Source organism: Triticum urartu, chromosome 1A (genome assembly GCF_056163025.1).
Source record: "Triticum urartu cultivar PI428250 chromosome 1A, HENAU_Tu73, whole genome shotgun sequence".
Classification (NCBI taxonomy): domain Eukaryota; kingdom Viridiplantae; phylum Streptophyta; class Magnoliopsida; order Poales; family Poaceae; genus Triticum; species Triticum urartu.
Genome location: NC_141873.1, coordinates 540825705 through 540842233, shown reverse-complemented (window position 1 = coordinate 540842233; position 16529 = coordinate 540825705). Strand labels below are relative to the sequence as shown.

The following is a 16529-nucleotide window of genomic DNA, read 5'->3' as shown; positions in this document are numbered from 1 at the left end:
TGCATCAAGACTAGGCAATTGAAAACTGGTGGCAAAAACAGAGAAGAGGGTGGGTAATATGAAAACAAAAAGTGTGGGGGGGGGAGAACATACATAAGTTGGAGCAACTACGACATAAGTTGGGTCAACACGACTGGGATGTTTCGGGGGAAACCCTACATCTGGGTTTACCGAATCGAACGATGGTGGCGTCTTCGGTGTCGTTCTCCCTCCTGGGGGGCATCGTTTTGGAGCAGGAGCTAGCTGGAGGGGACAAGAGGAGGAGCGCTGTTACATCTACCACAAGGCCGGCGACGGATCCCGGCGGTATGGCGCTGCGGAGTTTCAGTGACAGGCGTGTGTGGATGGATATGTGCAGGATGGTGGCATTGTCTGGTGCCGTGGTGGCATCGACGACAGGCCTAGCAAGGTTGGTGCGTCAGTACTTGTTCTGGAGATGGATCGGTGGAAGGCGACGGCAGCGATCATTGAGAGTGTACCGGACCGGTGTGTGACCTAGTCGCGGTATATGGCTGTTCTAGGGCATCCGGCTTTAGATGTTAGGTTGTGTGATGTATGTTTGGTATTAGGCTCGAACATTCGGCACCCATTCATCAAGGGGTTAGGAGTAGCGACAGGTATCGCCAAGATGATGGCTTTAGACTTATTGATGTATTACTTTGTAAGGTTATTGTAAATAATTCATAAAATGGTTGCATGCATCGCCCAGAGGCCGGGGTATATCCTCCTTTAAGAAAACGACATAAGTTGGAGCAAGTACGAGCGGACTGTTGTGTACGAGAGATGAATGCTTATCTAGTAAGCACTTGTTGACTTAGGTGGTGTTTGGTTCTCTAGTTCTAGGACTTTTTCTAGTCCCTAGGACTTTCGGAAAAAGACTCTCAAGGAGGTGCTTCTAAGGACTTTTAATAAAAAGTTCCAAAAAAAGTCTCACCGTGTTTAGTTTGCTAGGGACTTTTTCTAGTCCCAACACAAAAAAGTCTCTGGAACCAAACACCCCCTTAGCAAGAAATTTTATCTGGTCAGTCAAGAAGAGATGAGGTAGTCGAGGCAATTTCCGAAAAAACAAAGAAAGGAGGAAAATTCAAAAGAAAAGAGAAAGGGAAGACTTACATAGGGTTGGATGAAAGATGAATGTGCGCCAGACAAGTCTTCTTCCTTTTAAGTAGAGAGATATATTGTCTTTGCATAAGAAAAAAGAGAGATCTTATCTTTTTGTTTGTATAGCGCAACTGAAAATATGTTATTCTCTTCGATCCAAATTAATGGTCGTTGCTTTAGTATAACTTTGTATAATACAAGTCGACGTAAGTATGCATGTAAAAGATAGGTAAGTTTATAAGTTTCAGAAGACCGTTTTCGTGTTTTCCTTCTTAAATCAAGTTTCACATTCTCATTTTGCCAGCATTCAACTATGATGCAACCCACTGTCGTTGCCTCAATGCCTCGTGGCCACGATCAGGGGTGGTTATATTACGGTAACAAAAAGGAACTGCCCAGGACCAGGGGATTTGGCGGCCGGCAACGCAGCGCCATCCCACCGTTTTCGCTCCTCACTGCCGCCCAATGGAACCCAGCATGGTAGCAGAGACGCGCGCCGCCCACCCGGACGGCGGGCGCATCACGGCGGCGGCGGTGGTCGGCTGCATCTGCCTCGACCACGTCGCGTGCGCCGAGTGCGATCGCATCCTCGGCATCCCATTCCTCGCGATCGACGCACGGCGCCCGTCCCCACGGCGCGCGTCGACGACGCCGGGCTCAGGCTCGGGCTCAGGCTCGCCGCCCGTCCCCATGGCGCGCATCGGCGTCGGGCTCAGGCTCGGGATCGGGCCGGGCACATGCGGAGACGAGGCCCTGGCAGAGCGGTTCGACGCGTCCATCTCCGGCATGACGGAGCGGCTCGGTCTCGCGCCGGCCGTCAGGGATCGGGCCGAGGAGGTGTTCAGGAAGATGGAGGCGGCCAGGGCGTGGCCGCGCGGCCCGGGCTGGGCCAAGGGCCGGTCCCGCCGGGACAAGGGCAGGCTCTACGCGGCCTGCCTCTCCATCGCGTGCCGCAACGAGGGCTCCCCGCGGTCGCTGAGGGAGCTGGCCCTGGCGACGGCGGACGGCAGCGCGGCGGCGAGGAAGGAGATCGCCAAGCTGATCGCGCACATCAGGAAGCGCCTGGGCGAGGAGGAGGCCGGGCTGGCGACGGGCGTCGGCGCGGTCCCCGTCTACGGCTACCTGCGCCGCTTCGGGCCGCTGCTCGGGCTGGGGGACCGGGAGGCGGCGGCGGCGTGGGAGGCCGCGCGGAGGCTGGAGGAGGGCGTCCTCGACGTGCGGCACAACGCGGAGGCTGTTGCGGCCGCCGTCGTCTGCATGGCCATGGAGCGCGCAGGCGCCAGGAGGCACATCAGGGAAGTGGCGACGGCCACCGGCATCCCCTATACCACCGTCTACCTCGTGTGCAGGAAACTGCGCCCCCACGCCGCGCTGCTCTTCGACTGACGGACGCGCCGCCATGGTTCCTTTATTGTTCTTCTCCCGGCAATCGTATATGTGATCCCCGTAGTGTCTGAAAATCTATTCTTCAGTCCATTGCAACCACGCACTTAGTGTGTAAATACATACGTATCTAAATAAATCTAATATAAATAATTTGAAACGGAGGTTGTACTTGTTTGATTATTACTACGCTGAGTAGGTATTTAGTTCAGAACTCCTATACGGAGAAAAATTGTAAATTATCAATTAAACTCGTCAACGTGAATCTTTTGATTCGTTTCCTATTGTTTTCTGTGCACGATGAACTATTTGCTGGCGGGGTGTCGAGTGCTAATCCTGAAGGAAATCCTTTTGTTTGAAATCTTATTTGGTGTTCCTCTGTTCCTTTGCGTACGAAGTACAGGTGTTGCACGGGACATGTCCCATCTATGACACTGTAGACAAAGATAGCTATCATGCTTTGGTTGCATGCGGCCATGCACGTAGCATTTGGAAGGCCATGAGGAGAGTTTGGTCGCTACCACAAGACCAGTTACTTCTTAACAGCGGTAAGGAGTGGTTGCTGAACTTGCTGCTTAACTGTAACGTACTTCAGCGTGAGCGTGCTCATTTGGCGTATTTGGCAATTACAGAATTATCTCACTCATGATAAAAAGAGGCTCCCCCGATGAAGGCTACGGTGGACTTTTTGATTAGCTATATGAAGTCTGTTGGAGATACTAGGAAGTTGAGTACAGAGGAAATCATTAAGGGGGAAATGCCAATTGCTGATTAGGCTTTTCCTCAAATGTGAGCTACTTCAGGGCCTAGGCCTTGGCCACCTCTAACGCCTAATTTTGCTGCTCTGTCAGTATGGATCCTTTTCAGTGGAATCTAGCGAGGCGGTAGTGGGAATGGTTCTCAGGTGACACAACGAATCTGCTAGTTTTGCTGCTTATCGATTTATTTTCAATTGCAATAATGCATTGGAGATGGGGATACATGCAATCATGTAAGGAATGACGCTTGCTATTCAACACACTAACCTTCCGGTCATTGTACAATTTGACTCAAGTGAGGTATTGTACAGTTTAACAGCGGATGGGCTAGATCGCTCTGTCTATGGTCATCTTGTGGCTGAAATTAACGAGTTCATAAAAATCAGAAAGTTTATTCTAGAAATGTTAACTAGGGATTAAAATAGAGTTGTCGATTGTCTGGCAAAGTATAGTCATATCGAGTGTACCACGGCTGTATGGGTACACTAAGGACCACCATGTATGGAGGACGTTTTTCCTCCGTAATTGTAACTTTAAATATGAAATAAAACTCCTTTGATTCGACAAAAAAAAAAGATTAGCGTGCCGACTGTCCCGAAGGAAATGCAAGCACTTCGACCATACTGGAAAACAAAATTATCAGCTAGCCGGTTTCAGAAGCAAGGCTAAACGGGGCTGCTCAAAAGAGTAAAATTAGCCCTGCGGTAGTGCGGTACATGCATGAACTTGTTTTTTTTCTATTCATGAACTTGCTCTTGACATTGATACTCCTATGTCTCTTAACTTGGCAAGTGTGACCGGTTTACTCCATATCACGTTGTACTCAGTATTTCTCAAAAAAGGAAAGAAAAATCCAACACATTGAGCGCATACTTTCCAACCAATTTGAATGACGGTTCAATAATAAGCTTGGTGTTTAGTCATCGTGATCTGTTTTCTCCGGTTGTGGCAACTTTTATCTTCATTTTATTTTCGCTCCTTGTAAGCTTATACTGAACCGCGGAATTTTTGAACATGTTGCTTAATAATATAGCTGCATGCATCATTTTGATGCAGAGGCCGGGGCAACCCTCCTTTAAATAAAATAACATGTGAGTGCATTCTTTCTAGATCAGTTCATCCTACTGATATTAATGGTCAAGCTAGTATATCAAGGACCTAAACGCCTTGCGGTAGCTTGTTTTCATAGATGTTAGCAGAACTCTCACGAATGTTTGTACTTGAGCGTAAAATAAAATATACTACTTAATAAATATCATCTTAAATCCTTCTTCACAAGTTTTTAAACCTTTCTTTTATATCTTTTTCTTGCGACAATGAATCAGATCTATTACAAAGATTCACAAGAAGCACAAATCATCTGGAATATAATAAAAATTACGTTGATGCCCCTAAACCGCCAAACGACCATTGTTGTCACCGGAATGAGTTGCCGACGCGTTGTTGTCGTTGCTCCCATACCGGAGCCGGACTGACCTTGTCAATACAGTCGAGAAGTCTTCGTGCACATGCCTCTAAGGGCCAACGTCCCAGAGCCATAGTCGTCGTCTTTGAACCCTTGAATCAATCTGAAAAAACTAAAACCAAAAATCATCGTCGTGTACGTGTGGCAATAAAACCTAACATTACCGCCGCAGTGAGCCGGCAAAAATCTATGCTAGGGCTCCTTCTAATCCGTCCTGGCGGATGAGCTTGAGGAGAATCGGAGCCCGGAAAACCAACTCGAAGAAGAGCACGCCCTTGCGAGGACTAAAGCTCTAGCATATCCACTAACCGGAGTCATGGCACCATCCCACTTTCAGCCCCCGGTCGTCTAAGCATCAGGCAGAAAAAGCGGATCCACAGACTCGCCAGCGGAGTTCGAAGGGGGGAAAGGCTATCCCAGTGGTCTTGCGGGAGGGGGGGAGAAAGAAAAGACTTTTCTTTTGTACCCTTGGCAACAAGCTTGTCCACCAAGGTGATTCAGTATAGCTTAGCTTACCCTAATATATTGTTCTCTGCTGGTCTTTGCTGCCAGCTTGTCCTTCTCAAGCAGCCAAGGGAAAAGACCCACAATGTCTTTTTTTTACTTCTCAATTTTTTTCCTTTTTACTACTATTTTTTAGAACGAAGATGCAAGGAGAGTACGTCTTTAAATTAATAAAGCACACAACAAGCAGAGTGACAAGCTTATAGTTCAAAAACAAACCTAAGCCGGACAACGGCTAAACCAAGTCAGCATTGCAGGCGGTCAACTAGCCCCAACCCACAAGAGCGTGTCGGCTCAAAAGGATCCCAAAATAAGACCTCAACCGAGCGGAGAGAGATGGCGAGCAATGACTTGGATCATTATGATATTCTCCATTTCCTCGAGCATGTCATCAGTGTCATGTTTTTTCCTCAAAGATGTGCATTGGTACAAAAAAAGATGACATTTGAAGATGCAGTCAGCTAGGTGAGAAGGGAAGCACTTCTCTGTGGTAATTTTGTTCCTAATTGACCAAAGCGATCACAAGAGAGCCCCAACACATCTTCCTAACACCCTGCTGAAAGGGCCACAATGGGCCTTAAGAATATTACAGGCAACACCCGAAGAAGGATTCTAGCTTTGCCCGAAGGCCTCGCGAATTGTGCTCCAACACGTGGTTAACGTCTTTTGCACTACCACAAAGCGCACAGGCACCATTTGATGGGCTTTGTCTCTTAACCACGTTATCGGATGTGGGGAGACGAATTCTGAACATTTGCCAAAGGAAGATTTTTATTTTTAGAGATAGACCAGCTTCCAAAGCCCTTGGTGATGTCAAGGGTTGGCCCTTTAGTGAGCTTGGAATAGAGAGATTTGACCGAAAACTGGCATGAGTTCGGCAGCTTCCAAGAAAACCCATCTTGAGCTTCGTAGAATAGCACGCTGGTTAGCCTGCTGCACATATGTGACCAGATGATCCCTTCAGCCGGCGAGAGTGCACTTTTGAAGTAAACAAATGGAAGCATTGCACCCAATTCATCGGCCACCTAAATGTCAGTGTTAGTAGTGAGTTCATAGAGGGACTATAATTCCATCCAGAGAGGCTCGCAGCTCATCCACGAGTCTTGCTAGCAACGCGTGGATTTCCCGTTATGGACATGGAATTGGGCACCTAACGCAAACGTTGGTTTGACCGCGTGGATCCTATTCCAAAAGGTCGATCCACGCTTTGAGGACTCAAATAAAGTGTCGTTCGGGAAACATTTGGCTTTTAGTAAGTCTACCCAAAGGCCTGAAGCATTCTGAGTTTCAAATACACTTGGTAAGAAGGGCTTGTCTCAAAAAAACTTGGTAAGAAGGGGTACACAAAAAATCTGAAGAGAATTTTTTTAACATGCTAAACCTGACATTTTTCATGACAATTTATATTGACGCGATGATAACAAATTTAGTTTGCAACCATGACAATTTTCTGATAAGAATACATGAGTCGGGTTTGTCATGCTCACCAACACTTGCCATCCTCGAGGAACATTATTTGTCACAAAAAAGGTTTGATTTTGTAGGGGTATTATCAAGTTTTATTGCTCAAAATCCACATGATGTGGGATACAAAATGGATCATGGGGTTGGACAAACCAGACATGTCGCCCCTGATCAAGAGAATGCAAAAACTTAGCCAACCTACTGGCGTTGCTATTAGCAGCTCGGCCTTCAAAGGAAAAAATACAATTAAACAATTGAGACCTACTATTAATCTCCCTGGCAATATGTTTCAAATATGAGGCTACAACAAAATTTTGGAGCATGAGATCTTTCGCTAGAGATAAAGCCTCCCAAAATGCAATAGCTTCTCGTTGCATCATTTATGCCATAAATTTCCGTCTCCATCGCGACATACAGCCGCCACCACAGCCCTCACCTCATTTATTGTAGTGGCTGCTCCACATGTATTTTCATATATCATGGCAGGGGTGTCTTCGGTCTCACCCTTGTTCTGCCCAGCAACCCAGTGGTTCCGAAACTTTTCGCCTGCTCCATATTCAGCTCATCAATGAATCTGCATATAAACCCATGTGTGGCCGATGGACTCTGGAAAATCTCATCATAAATTACCTTTCGACGTGCCCACCAGATGGCCCAGAGTGTGACAGCCAATCTTACAAACGAAACATTTGATAATGTATCTATCATTGAGAAAATCCACTGTCGTGCGTTGGGTTTAGTTGTCTCGCATAGGTGTTCTACTAAATCTCCATCGACCAAAGCCCACACGCATCTAGCAATCGAACACTCCAGCAAAGAGTGTCGCCAAGAATCCTCGGCACCACACATACCGCAAGTACTCGTAGTTGACATGTTCCTATGAGCTCTGACATCTTCTGTGGGAGAGAATGTTTTGCCAAACGCCGTAAGAACATTATTATTTTACCTGGGACCGGAGTTTTCCACAATTATTTTCATGAAGCCGAGTCATGATCGGTAATGTAAGATCGCGAAAGGCCATCCAGCCAAGCCCCTCTCCTCATCTTAGTATCTATCATCATTCTATACGCGGTTCTCACAGTAAACATCCCACTTTTCTCAAAGTTCCAAGCCCAACACTCGGCGATGCCTATTGTGCAAAGAGGTATGCCAACGATAGCAGGGATATCAATTGGCAAGCACAATTCCTCAAGTCTCACACAATCCATGATAGCAGATGTATGATCAATAAGATGTGACACAAGTTTGGGAGGGTTACCAACTCTGCACACATAAGGTCTATCATAGCATCCCTAGGTATCCAGTTGTCCAATCAAATGTTAGTCATCTCCCTGTTACCTATTCTTCTTATAAGACCTTGTTCCGGTATGTCTCGATCTTCAATTATTGGCCTCCATATTTGGCTTGGGTGACTTCCTAGTTGGGCATTGAGAATTGAACCATTAGGCACTGAGTGATTCAGGAATTGACAACAAAAAAGGTTTGATTGTCACGTCAAAAATCTTAGGAAAGATTTGTAGTCGAGTGAAAAGAAAACGATGGTATGGCCCACGAGGCCACGATCAGGGATCAGGGTTCAGGGTTCGTAACAAAAAGGAACCGCCCCAGGCTCAGGGGATCTGGCGGCCGCCAAACGCACCGCAGCGGCACGCCATCCTACAGTTTTCGCTCAATGGAACCCAGTCTGGTAGCAGAGGCGCGCGCCGCCCACCCGGACGGCGGGCGCGTCACGGCGGCGGCGGTGGTCGGCTGCATCTGCCTCGACCACGTCGCGTGCGCCGAGTGCGATCGCATCCTCGGCATCCCATTCCTCGCGATCGACGCACGGCCCCCGTCCCCATGGCGCGCGTCGACGCCGGGCTCGGCCTCAGGCTCAGGCTCGCCGCCCGTCCCCATGGCGCGCATCGGCGTCGGGCTCAGGCTCGGGATCGGGCCGCGCACAGGCGGAGACGGGGCCGGGGCCGAGCAGTTCGACGCGTCCATCTCCGGCATGGCAGAGCAGCTCGGCCTCGCGCCCGCCGTCGGGGATCGGGCCGAGGAGGTGTTCAGGAAGATGGAGGAGGCGAGGGCGTGGCCGCGCGGCCCGGGCTGCCGCTGGGGCAAGGGCCGGTCCCGCCGGGACATGAGCAGGCTCTACGCGGCCTGCCTCTCCATCGCGTGCCGCAACGAGGGCTCGCCGCGGTCCCTGAGGGAGCTGGCCATGGCCACGGACGACGGCAGCGCGGCGGCGAGGAAGGAGATCGGCAAGCTGATCGCGCACATCAGGAAGCGCCTGGGCGAGGAGGAAGCCGGGCAGGCGGCGGGCGTCGGCGTGGTCCCCGTCTCCGGCTGCCTGCGCCGCCTCGGGCCGCTGCTGGGGCTGGGGGACCGGGAGGCGGCGGCGGCGTTGGAGGCCGCGCGGAGGCTGAAGGAGGGCGCCCTCGACCTGCGGCACAACGCGGAGGCCGTCGCGGCGGCCGTCGTCTGCATGGCCCTGGAGCGCGCCGGCGCAAGGAGGCACATCAGGGACGTGGCGACGGCCACCGGCATCCCCTATCTCGGCGTCGACATCGTGTGCAGGAAGCTGCGCCCCCACGCCGCGCTGCTCTTCGACTGACGCACGCGCCGCCATGGTTTCGTCAGTGCTCTTCTCCTGGCAATCTGGTAATACTATGTACTGTATGATCCCGTAGTGTCTGAAAGCTATTGAGTGCTACTACTTGCTTGATTATTACGTACTACTACGCCGATTAGTAATAGATTTAAATCACTAAAATAGTATTCTAAACGCTCTTACATTAGTTTACGGAGGGAGTATTATTTAAGTCGGAACTCGTCGTGTAGAGAGATAATTTGCAAATTATCAGTTAGCTAAACTCGTCTACATGCATCTTTTGACTCGTTTCCTGTTGTTTTCTGCGCTTGATTTGGAAAAAGAAAAACCACCAGCTAAATACTGCCAGTAAACGCTCTTATATTTCTTTATAAAATGAGTACAAAATTACACCCGTGATACATTCACTCGCTGATATCGGTGCTCCTCCAATCTCTTAAATTGCAAATGTGACCGGCTTAGTTCCTAGTGTCAAGTTGTACTCGGTACTACTATATCTCAAGAAGGAAAAGAATTCAACACATGGCGTCCTTCTCATCAAGCAGCCAAAGGAAGGGACCAGAAAGTCTTTCTTTACTTTTCCTCCTTTTTTTTCTTTTCTTATTGTTCTTATTACCATGGAAGGCTAAACAGTTGGGTTCCTGCAACTTGCAAGCATGCATGTTCTGGTATAAGCAAAAAAAAAAAAAAAAAAAAAAACAGCAGCAGCACATGGTTCCTGCAAACGCATGCTATTGCGAGAAGGTTTTTCTTCTTCCCACTAAACTTGCAGCTTCCTTTTTTTTGCGTCGAACTTGCAGCTTCCTGGAAGCTTCCCACTAAACATGCGTACGCGCAGACCCAGCATGACGCAGTTCCTGTTGAATTCTAACACAATTAATTTGTCATTGTTTCGACAAATCTAAGACAATTAATTTGGGACGGGGCGGTACTACCCTCGTAAAAACAAAACAAAAACGTGTAATTCATTTGTGTACCTCCTCCCAACCCCACAACTATTCACTTGTCTAACTGTATTCCCCTTTCATTTTAGTCATGTGTACATATTCTGAGGATTGATATTTGGTCAGTCGATTTTGTTGGCAGTTGATTCCTAGTTTGAGATTTGTGCTCCCTTTTTTTTCATGGTGGTTTTTTTTTGTTGGGCTGATTTTTTGACGGACCACTGGTTTGGGCCAGTCAGTTCCTTGATGGACTGAAGCCCGTTACCCGTGCGGCACAGCCCTCCCCTATCTCCATTTGTTTTTTTTTCTGTTTTTATGTGTTTTTGCTTTTGGTTTTTGTTTTTCCTTATTAATTATTTTTTATCTTAGTATTTTTGGTATTTGGATGAGTGTAAATATACACACAAATATTATAAAATATATGCGAAGATTGCACAATTATATAATTATTCTTTGCATGCTACAAAGAAGTACACTTTCAGCACAGAGTTGTATGCAAGTTTTTTTGTTTACTTATTGTATTTTTTATTAAAAGGTAATGCCAATGCAACTAATTGATTTTTCTTATAAAACTTCATTTTTTTGATATATATTTTTAGTTACGTAAAACCTTTAAAGTGCACGCGCACTATTTCGTAGAAACGGGCGGCCGGCTTACATGTGTGTCTTTTTTGTCAGCCGGTGGATATATTTGTTAGCGTTAAATACGTACAGACTAGTCTGGGAAACAGATTCACGCACATTTATTTTGGCCTCTTAAATTTTTATAAAGTCATATCTTTTAAACCACACGTCGGAATTCTGATCCGTTTTCACCGTTGGATTCATCGCGACGAGATCTTCGAAACTAGATCCCGCATGGATATGTTTCGATGAAATTTTTTTGATGCCAACTTTGATGCTATATGGTGCAACTAAAGTACTGCATTGTGCAACTTTAGTACTACATGGTGCAACTTTTTTTTAAACCAATTTTGAAGCTACATGATCTAACTTCATATAAGGTTGCAACCTACCAACCATAACAACTTAATGTGCAACTAGTCTACTACTACCCCGACCAACTATCTAGTAGTGGATTGCAAGCCTTGTCCCTACTTTGGGCCTCCTTCGACTCATCCATCGCCGAGCTCCGCACCATGGCTATTGTCCTCCTCCGCAAACTCCCCTCTCCGACGACATCCTCCGACTCTGGCCCCTCCTCCTCCCCGAGAGCCTGACTGCGCTCAAGTCCAACCTCCTCAACGCGTTCGACAGTGCCGCAGCAGACCTGACGGAGCTTGATGTAATCAGGGGTGTCTTATATTTAGCTACTTTGTGCTCAGTTGGCTTGTTATATAGTCTAGTTGCACATATATTGATGTTTGGTTGGCTTATAATGTAGTCTAGTTGCACACATATTGATGTTTAGTTGGCTTGTAATGTAGTCTAGTTGCACACACATTGATGTTTAGTTGACAGGAAGACTAGTTGCACACACATATGCTCAGTTGGCTTGTAATTTAGTCTAGTTGCACACACATTGATATTTAGTTGGCTTTTAATGTAGTCTAGTTGCACACACATTGATGTTTAGTTGGCAGAAAGACTAGTTGCACACACATATGCTCAGTTGGCTTGTAATTTAGTCTAGTTGCACACATACTGATGTTTAGTTGGCAGGATACTAGTTGCACAGACATATGCGCAATTGACATGGCAATGTAGTCTAGTTGCACACGCATTGATGTTTAGTTGGCAGGATTATTGACACACACATATGCTCAGTTGGCGCGGCAATGTAGTCTAGTTGCACACACATTGATGTTTAGTTGGCAGAAGGACTATTGACATACACATATGCTCAGTTGGCGCGGCATGTAGTCTAGTTGCACACATATTGATGTTTAGTTTGCAGGAAGATTAGTTCGTCAAAACATCCCCATGTGGGATCTACTTTTGAAGAGCACGTCGCGAGAGTTTCAACGGTGAAAAGGTATCTAAATTTCGACACACGGATTAAAAGTTATGCCTTTTTAAAATTTTAAAATCATAAAATAAATGCAAACAAACACATGCACATGCATATGCATGCACAGAAGAAGATATATATGCTGGCATTTAATACGTAGCAGAAAAAGAAACTACTAGATGACTATTTTAATTAAAAGGGGAGACAAAAAATTACCTAAAATGACGGGCCGCTTGCTAAGCATCCCAGGCGGCCATGCGCCCGCTAGATGCGTCCTTTTAGTTATTATTTTTATTTTCTTTCTTCTTTAAGGATGATACCAATACCAATAAATCATTCCTTCTTAGAAAAAAAATTTAGCGGAAAATCCATTATTATAAGCTTATTGTTGCTTTTTTAAAAGCAAAATTTCATTGTATATTATAAGTTGCGCCCCCACGCTGCGCTGCTCTTCGACTGACGCACGCGCGGCCATAGTTTTGTTAGTGCTCTTCTCCTGGCAATCTAGAGTACGTACTTATACTATGTATGATCCCTCAGTCCAATTCTACTACTTGCTTGATTATTACTACGCCGATTAGTACGTATTTAATTCGAAACTCCTGTAGGGAGATGATATGTAAATTATCAGTTAAACTCGTCGACGTGAATCCGTTTTAGATAAGTTAATCCTACGTACTGATCCTCGCAAAAAAAAAAGGTTGATCCTACTGATATTCAGAGTCAAGCTAGGTATGAAGGACGTAAACGCCTTGCCGTACCTTGTTTTCAAAGACGCTAGCAGTATTCCGACCAATGTTTGTACTTCAGTGTAAAATAAAATGTACGTACTTAGCAAATGAAGATAATAAAAATCATTTTCAATCCTTCTTCACAAGTTTTTAAACCCTTCGTTTATATATTTTTCTTGCGACAAGGACTCTCCTTTTTCTTTTCGGTTGATAATTGTATACTCAAATAGCAGCAACGCTACGGTCTGAATTACAAAGATCAAGTACCTCCGACAAGTCAGAGTTCAACCACACTACAGTTCTAGTTTCCGTCCTAGCAAATTTAGCCAAGAAGTCACTAACAGCGTTTTGGCCACGAGCAACATGTGTAACATAAGTTCTACGAAGACTCAATTGATGCTTGATTTCCCGCACTAAAGAGGCAAAAATTGATCTGTCATTATTTTGCTCATTAATCATGTTCACTGCTGCCAGTGAGTCTATCTCCACATGTATAGGGAGTTCCGTTCTCTGGATAGCGATCGATAATCCCTTCATACACGTACAAAGCTCTGATTCCATGGCATTTCTACAAGAGAAAAGCTCTCTGCATGATGAGTAAATGATGTTGCCAGCGCTGTCTCGAAGGATCATGCCCGCACCAGCTCGCCCATCGGCAGTCCATGAGCCATCTGTATTCAGTTTTGTCCAACCTTCTTCAGCTAAAGCCCATCTCAATGTAGTCTCTGAACTTGTTATCCTGTGCGACGAGGTAGTAATATGCTCATAGGATACAACTTGTTTTCCTTTTGCTTGGTCACAATCCGAATTATGCAGCACCAAAAGAGAGTCTAAATAGCTCATTAAGTATCTCCTCGAGGCCTCCATAGGCGGAGGGTCTTTTTTTTTGCGGAAAAACTTCCAATCTATTCATCTTCAATCAAGGTAGTACAACGAACACTAGAAATATTAAAGATTACATCCAGATCCATAGACCACCTAGCGACGACTACAAACACTGAAGCGAGCCGAAGGCGCGCCGCTGTCATCGCCCCTCCCTCGCCAGAGCCGGGCAAACCTTGTTGTAGTAGACAGTCGGAAAGTCGTCGTGCTAAGGCCCCATAGAACCAACGCACCAAAACAGCAACCGCCGCGGATGAAGAGTGTAGATCAGAAGGAACCAACCTGAAGACACATGAACGAAAACAAACAACGAACAGATCCGAGCAAATCCACCAAAGACAGATCCGCCAGAGACACACCTCCACACGCCCACCTATGATGCTCGATGCATCACCAGAACGGGGGCTAGGCAGGGAGACCTTCATTCCATCTTCAGGGAGCCGCCACCGTCTCGTCTTCCTGAGCAGGACACAAACCCTAACAAAGCTCGAAAAAAGATCTAAAAATAAAGCCCTCCCACCGGCAAGGGCTGAGATCCACTCCGCCTCCATGGCCCTAAGGCCACCGGAGACGGGACGGATCGGCGCCGGCGCCGGCGGGAGGCGGAGAACCCTAGCTTTTTGGGCGGTGGCGGCCGGCTAGGTCACGTACGTAGCCTGCTGCATATTGTTGTCTGGGCGGAGGGTCTTTGTGATGAATGATTCCATTCCGATTATCCCATCCCCTCCATAGAGTCATCGGCAACATACATCTCCTGACCTCAGACAGCGGGGCAAGAGCATCAAGTAACCATTCAGTACCACCGTTGCATATTTCCTTTATCTTTGGCGGATTCTAGCTCATGGACATACATCGCCAGAATTGCACGACAAGGGGGCAACAACACAATGCATGAAAGGTGTCTTCCATCTCTCTCCCACACACAGGACAAGTTCCTGATATATTTTTCTTGCATCCCAACTATAATAAAAATTATGTCAAGGTGAGAGCGCCGTCTAATCAGTCACGATGAACGAACTCAAAGAGGATCGAAACCCAAAAGACCAACTCGAAGAGTGCCAGAATTCTCCTCCTCGCCCCCCGCCGTTGGAGCAGCAGACAAAAGGGAGGCGAATCCACAGACTCGACGGCAAAGATAGGAAGGAGAGGGGGGGCAGAAAGATAGTTTTTTTCTTTTATACCCTTGACAACAAGCTTGTGCATCAACGTGATTCAGTAGTATAGCTTAGCTTCTACTAATGTTGTTGGTCTCTGCTGGTCTTCACCGCCTGCGCGTCCTTCTCAATCTCAAGCATCCAAAGAACCCTCATAAAGTCTTTTTTCAAGTTTCCTCATTTTTTTTCTTTTCTTATTACTATGATGAAATGCTAAACAGTTGGTTCTTGCAACCATGCATGCTACTGTACTTACTATAGGCAAGCAGCAGCACATGGCGCCGGAGCGTTTGTTCTATTGCTATCGCGAGTAGCAACAAACCACAACTATTCTCCCCCACAGCACACCTGGTTGCGGAAAGCCTCCTCCTTTTATTCTTCCCAAAACTTGCAACTTCCACCAAGCTTCGCCCTCTCCGAATACGTATACGCCGGTGCCCAGCATGACACGGTCCCTGTTAAATCCTAGTACGACCCACGCAAAAATAGAAACTCTCTTGAGTATGGTATACAGCCGTACAGGCTACAGTCCTCTCTAAAGATAAGCCTTGTGGCTTGTCCCGTCCTTTCAAAATCTTTTGATTATGATAGGTCTCATTTGGAATATCAAGAGTCTTGGCCAACCTGAAAAAATCCAATGCCTTCCGATACTATTTCTAAAGCTAGTCCTGACTCCTGACTTTATTGGGTTTCATTCAAGAAAGAAAAGGAGAGTTGATTTCTGAGGGTTTCCTCAAGTCACTCTATTCTTTATACTCCCTCTGTCCCAAATTTCTTATCTTAGATTTGTCTAGATACAGATGTATCTAATACTAAAATGTGACTTGATACATCCGTAGCTAGACAAATCTAAGACAAGAATTTTGGGACGGAGGGAGTAGATTTCTATTTCCAACATCAAAACTGTTGAAATTTAACGTTCGGAACCAACTGAATAGACAGGGATCAAACTAAACAAAGGCAGCAATTAAGGGGCTCCTCAACTAAAACTGATTTGAAATATTCCACGTTGCAAGATCTTGTCTGATGCTGCATGTAAAAACCGCCACGGAACCAATTCTAGAGTTCCCAATAGAACCAGGGCTTGGAGTTTCTCTCGAGCTTGATGACGGTGGCTCCAGAACTGATCTTCTGACCTCCCAGGCCACAATGAAAATGCAGGTTCCCCTCTACACTCTACAGGCTGAGGCAATGGCCCTCCTCGTCGCAGGAAAAAACGCCAGCAGCCAACATGGACGTTAGAGCCAACCCTGGCCAATGGAAGATCAGGTCTCATCTATAGCCTTTTTCTTTCAAAACCTCGATGACTCCAGAGAATTGAATGGGCTGGTTCACAACTGCGCGTCTGCGCCCAGCATAGTATGAAGCTGAATTTGAACAGCAACCCTACCTTCAACTGGTATAACTCAGCTCATAGTGGCTTCTCAATGTCCTATACTTTCAAAGCTGGAGTAGGAAACTTCCATGTAAAGGATTTCTAAATCCTATCTGTAAACTGTGTTCAAATGTAATATAGGACGCCTCCCGCTACAAGTGGTTCTGGCCGGTCTCTCACACTCAGCAAAGCACTCCAAAAAAGTTGCAATCACAGCAATTTCG

At 46.5% G+C, this 16529-nt stretch overlaps 2 protein-coding genes across 2 annotated transcripts; both read left to right on the top strand.

Annotated features, from left to right (window-relative positions):
- Window positions 1-1493: 1493 nt before the first annotated feature.
- On the top strand, window positions 1494-3016 carry LOC147992394 (transcription initiation factor IIB-like). The gene has a single exon (XM_087540355.1). The coding sequence runs from the start codon at window positions 1567-1569 to the stop codon at window positions 2485-2487; it is 921 nt and encodes a 306-aa protein (XP_087396481.1). The 5' UTR covers window positions 1494-1566; the 3' UTR covers window positions 2488-3016.
- A 5132-nt stretch (window positions 3017-8148) lies between these two features.
- LOC147992393 (transcription initiation factor IIB-like) lies at window positions 8149-9969 on the top strand. The gene has a single exon (XM_087540349.1). The coding sequence runs from the start codon at window positions 8219-8221 to the stop codon at window positions 9269-9271; it is 1053 nt and encodes a 350-aa protein (XP_087396475.1). The 5' UTR covers window positions 8149-8218; the 3' UTR covers window positions 9272-9969.
- Window positions 9970-16529: the final 6560 nt, after the last annotated feature.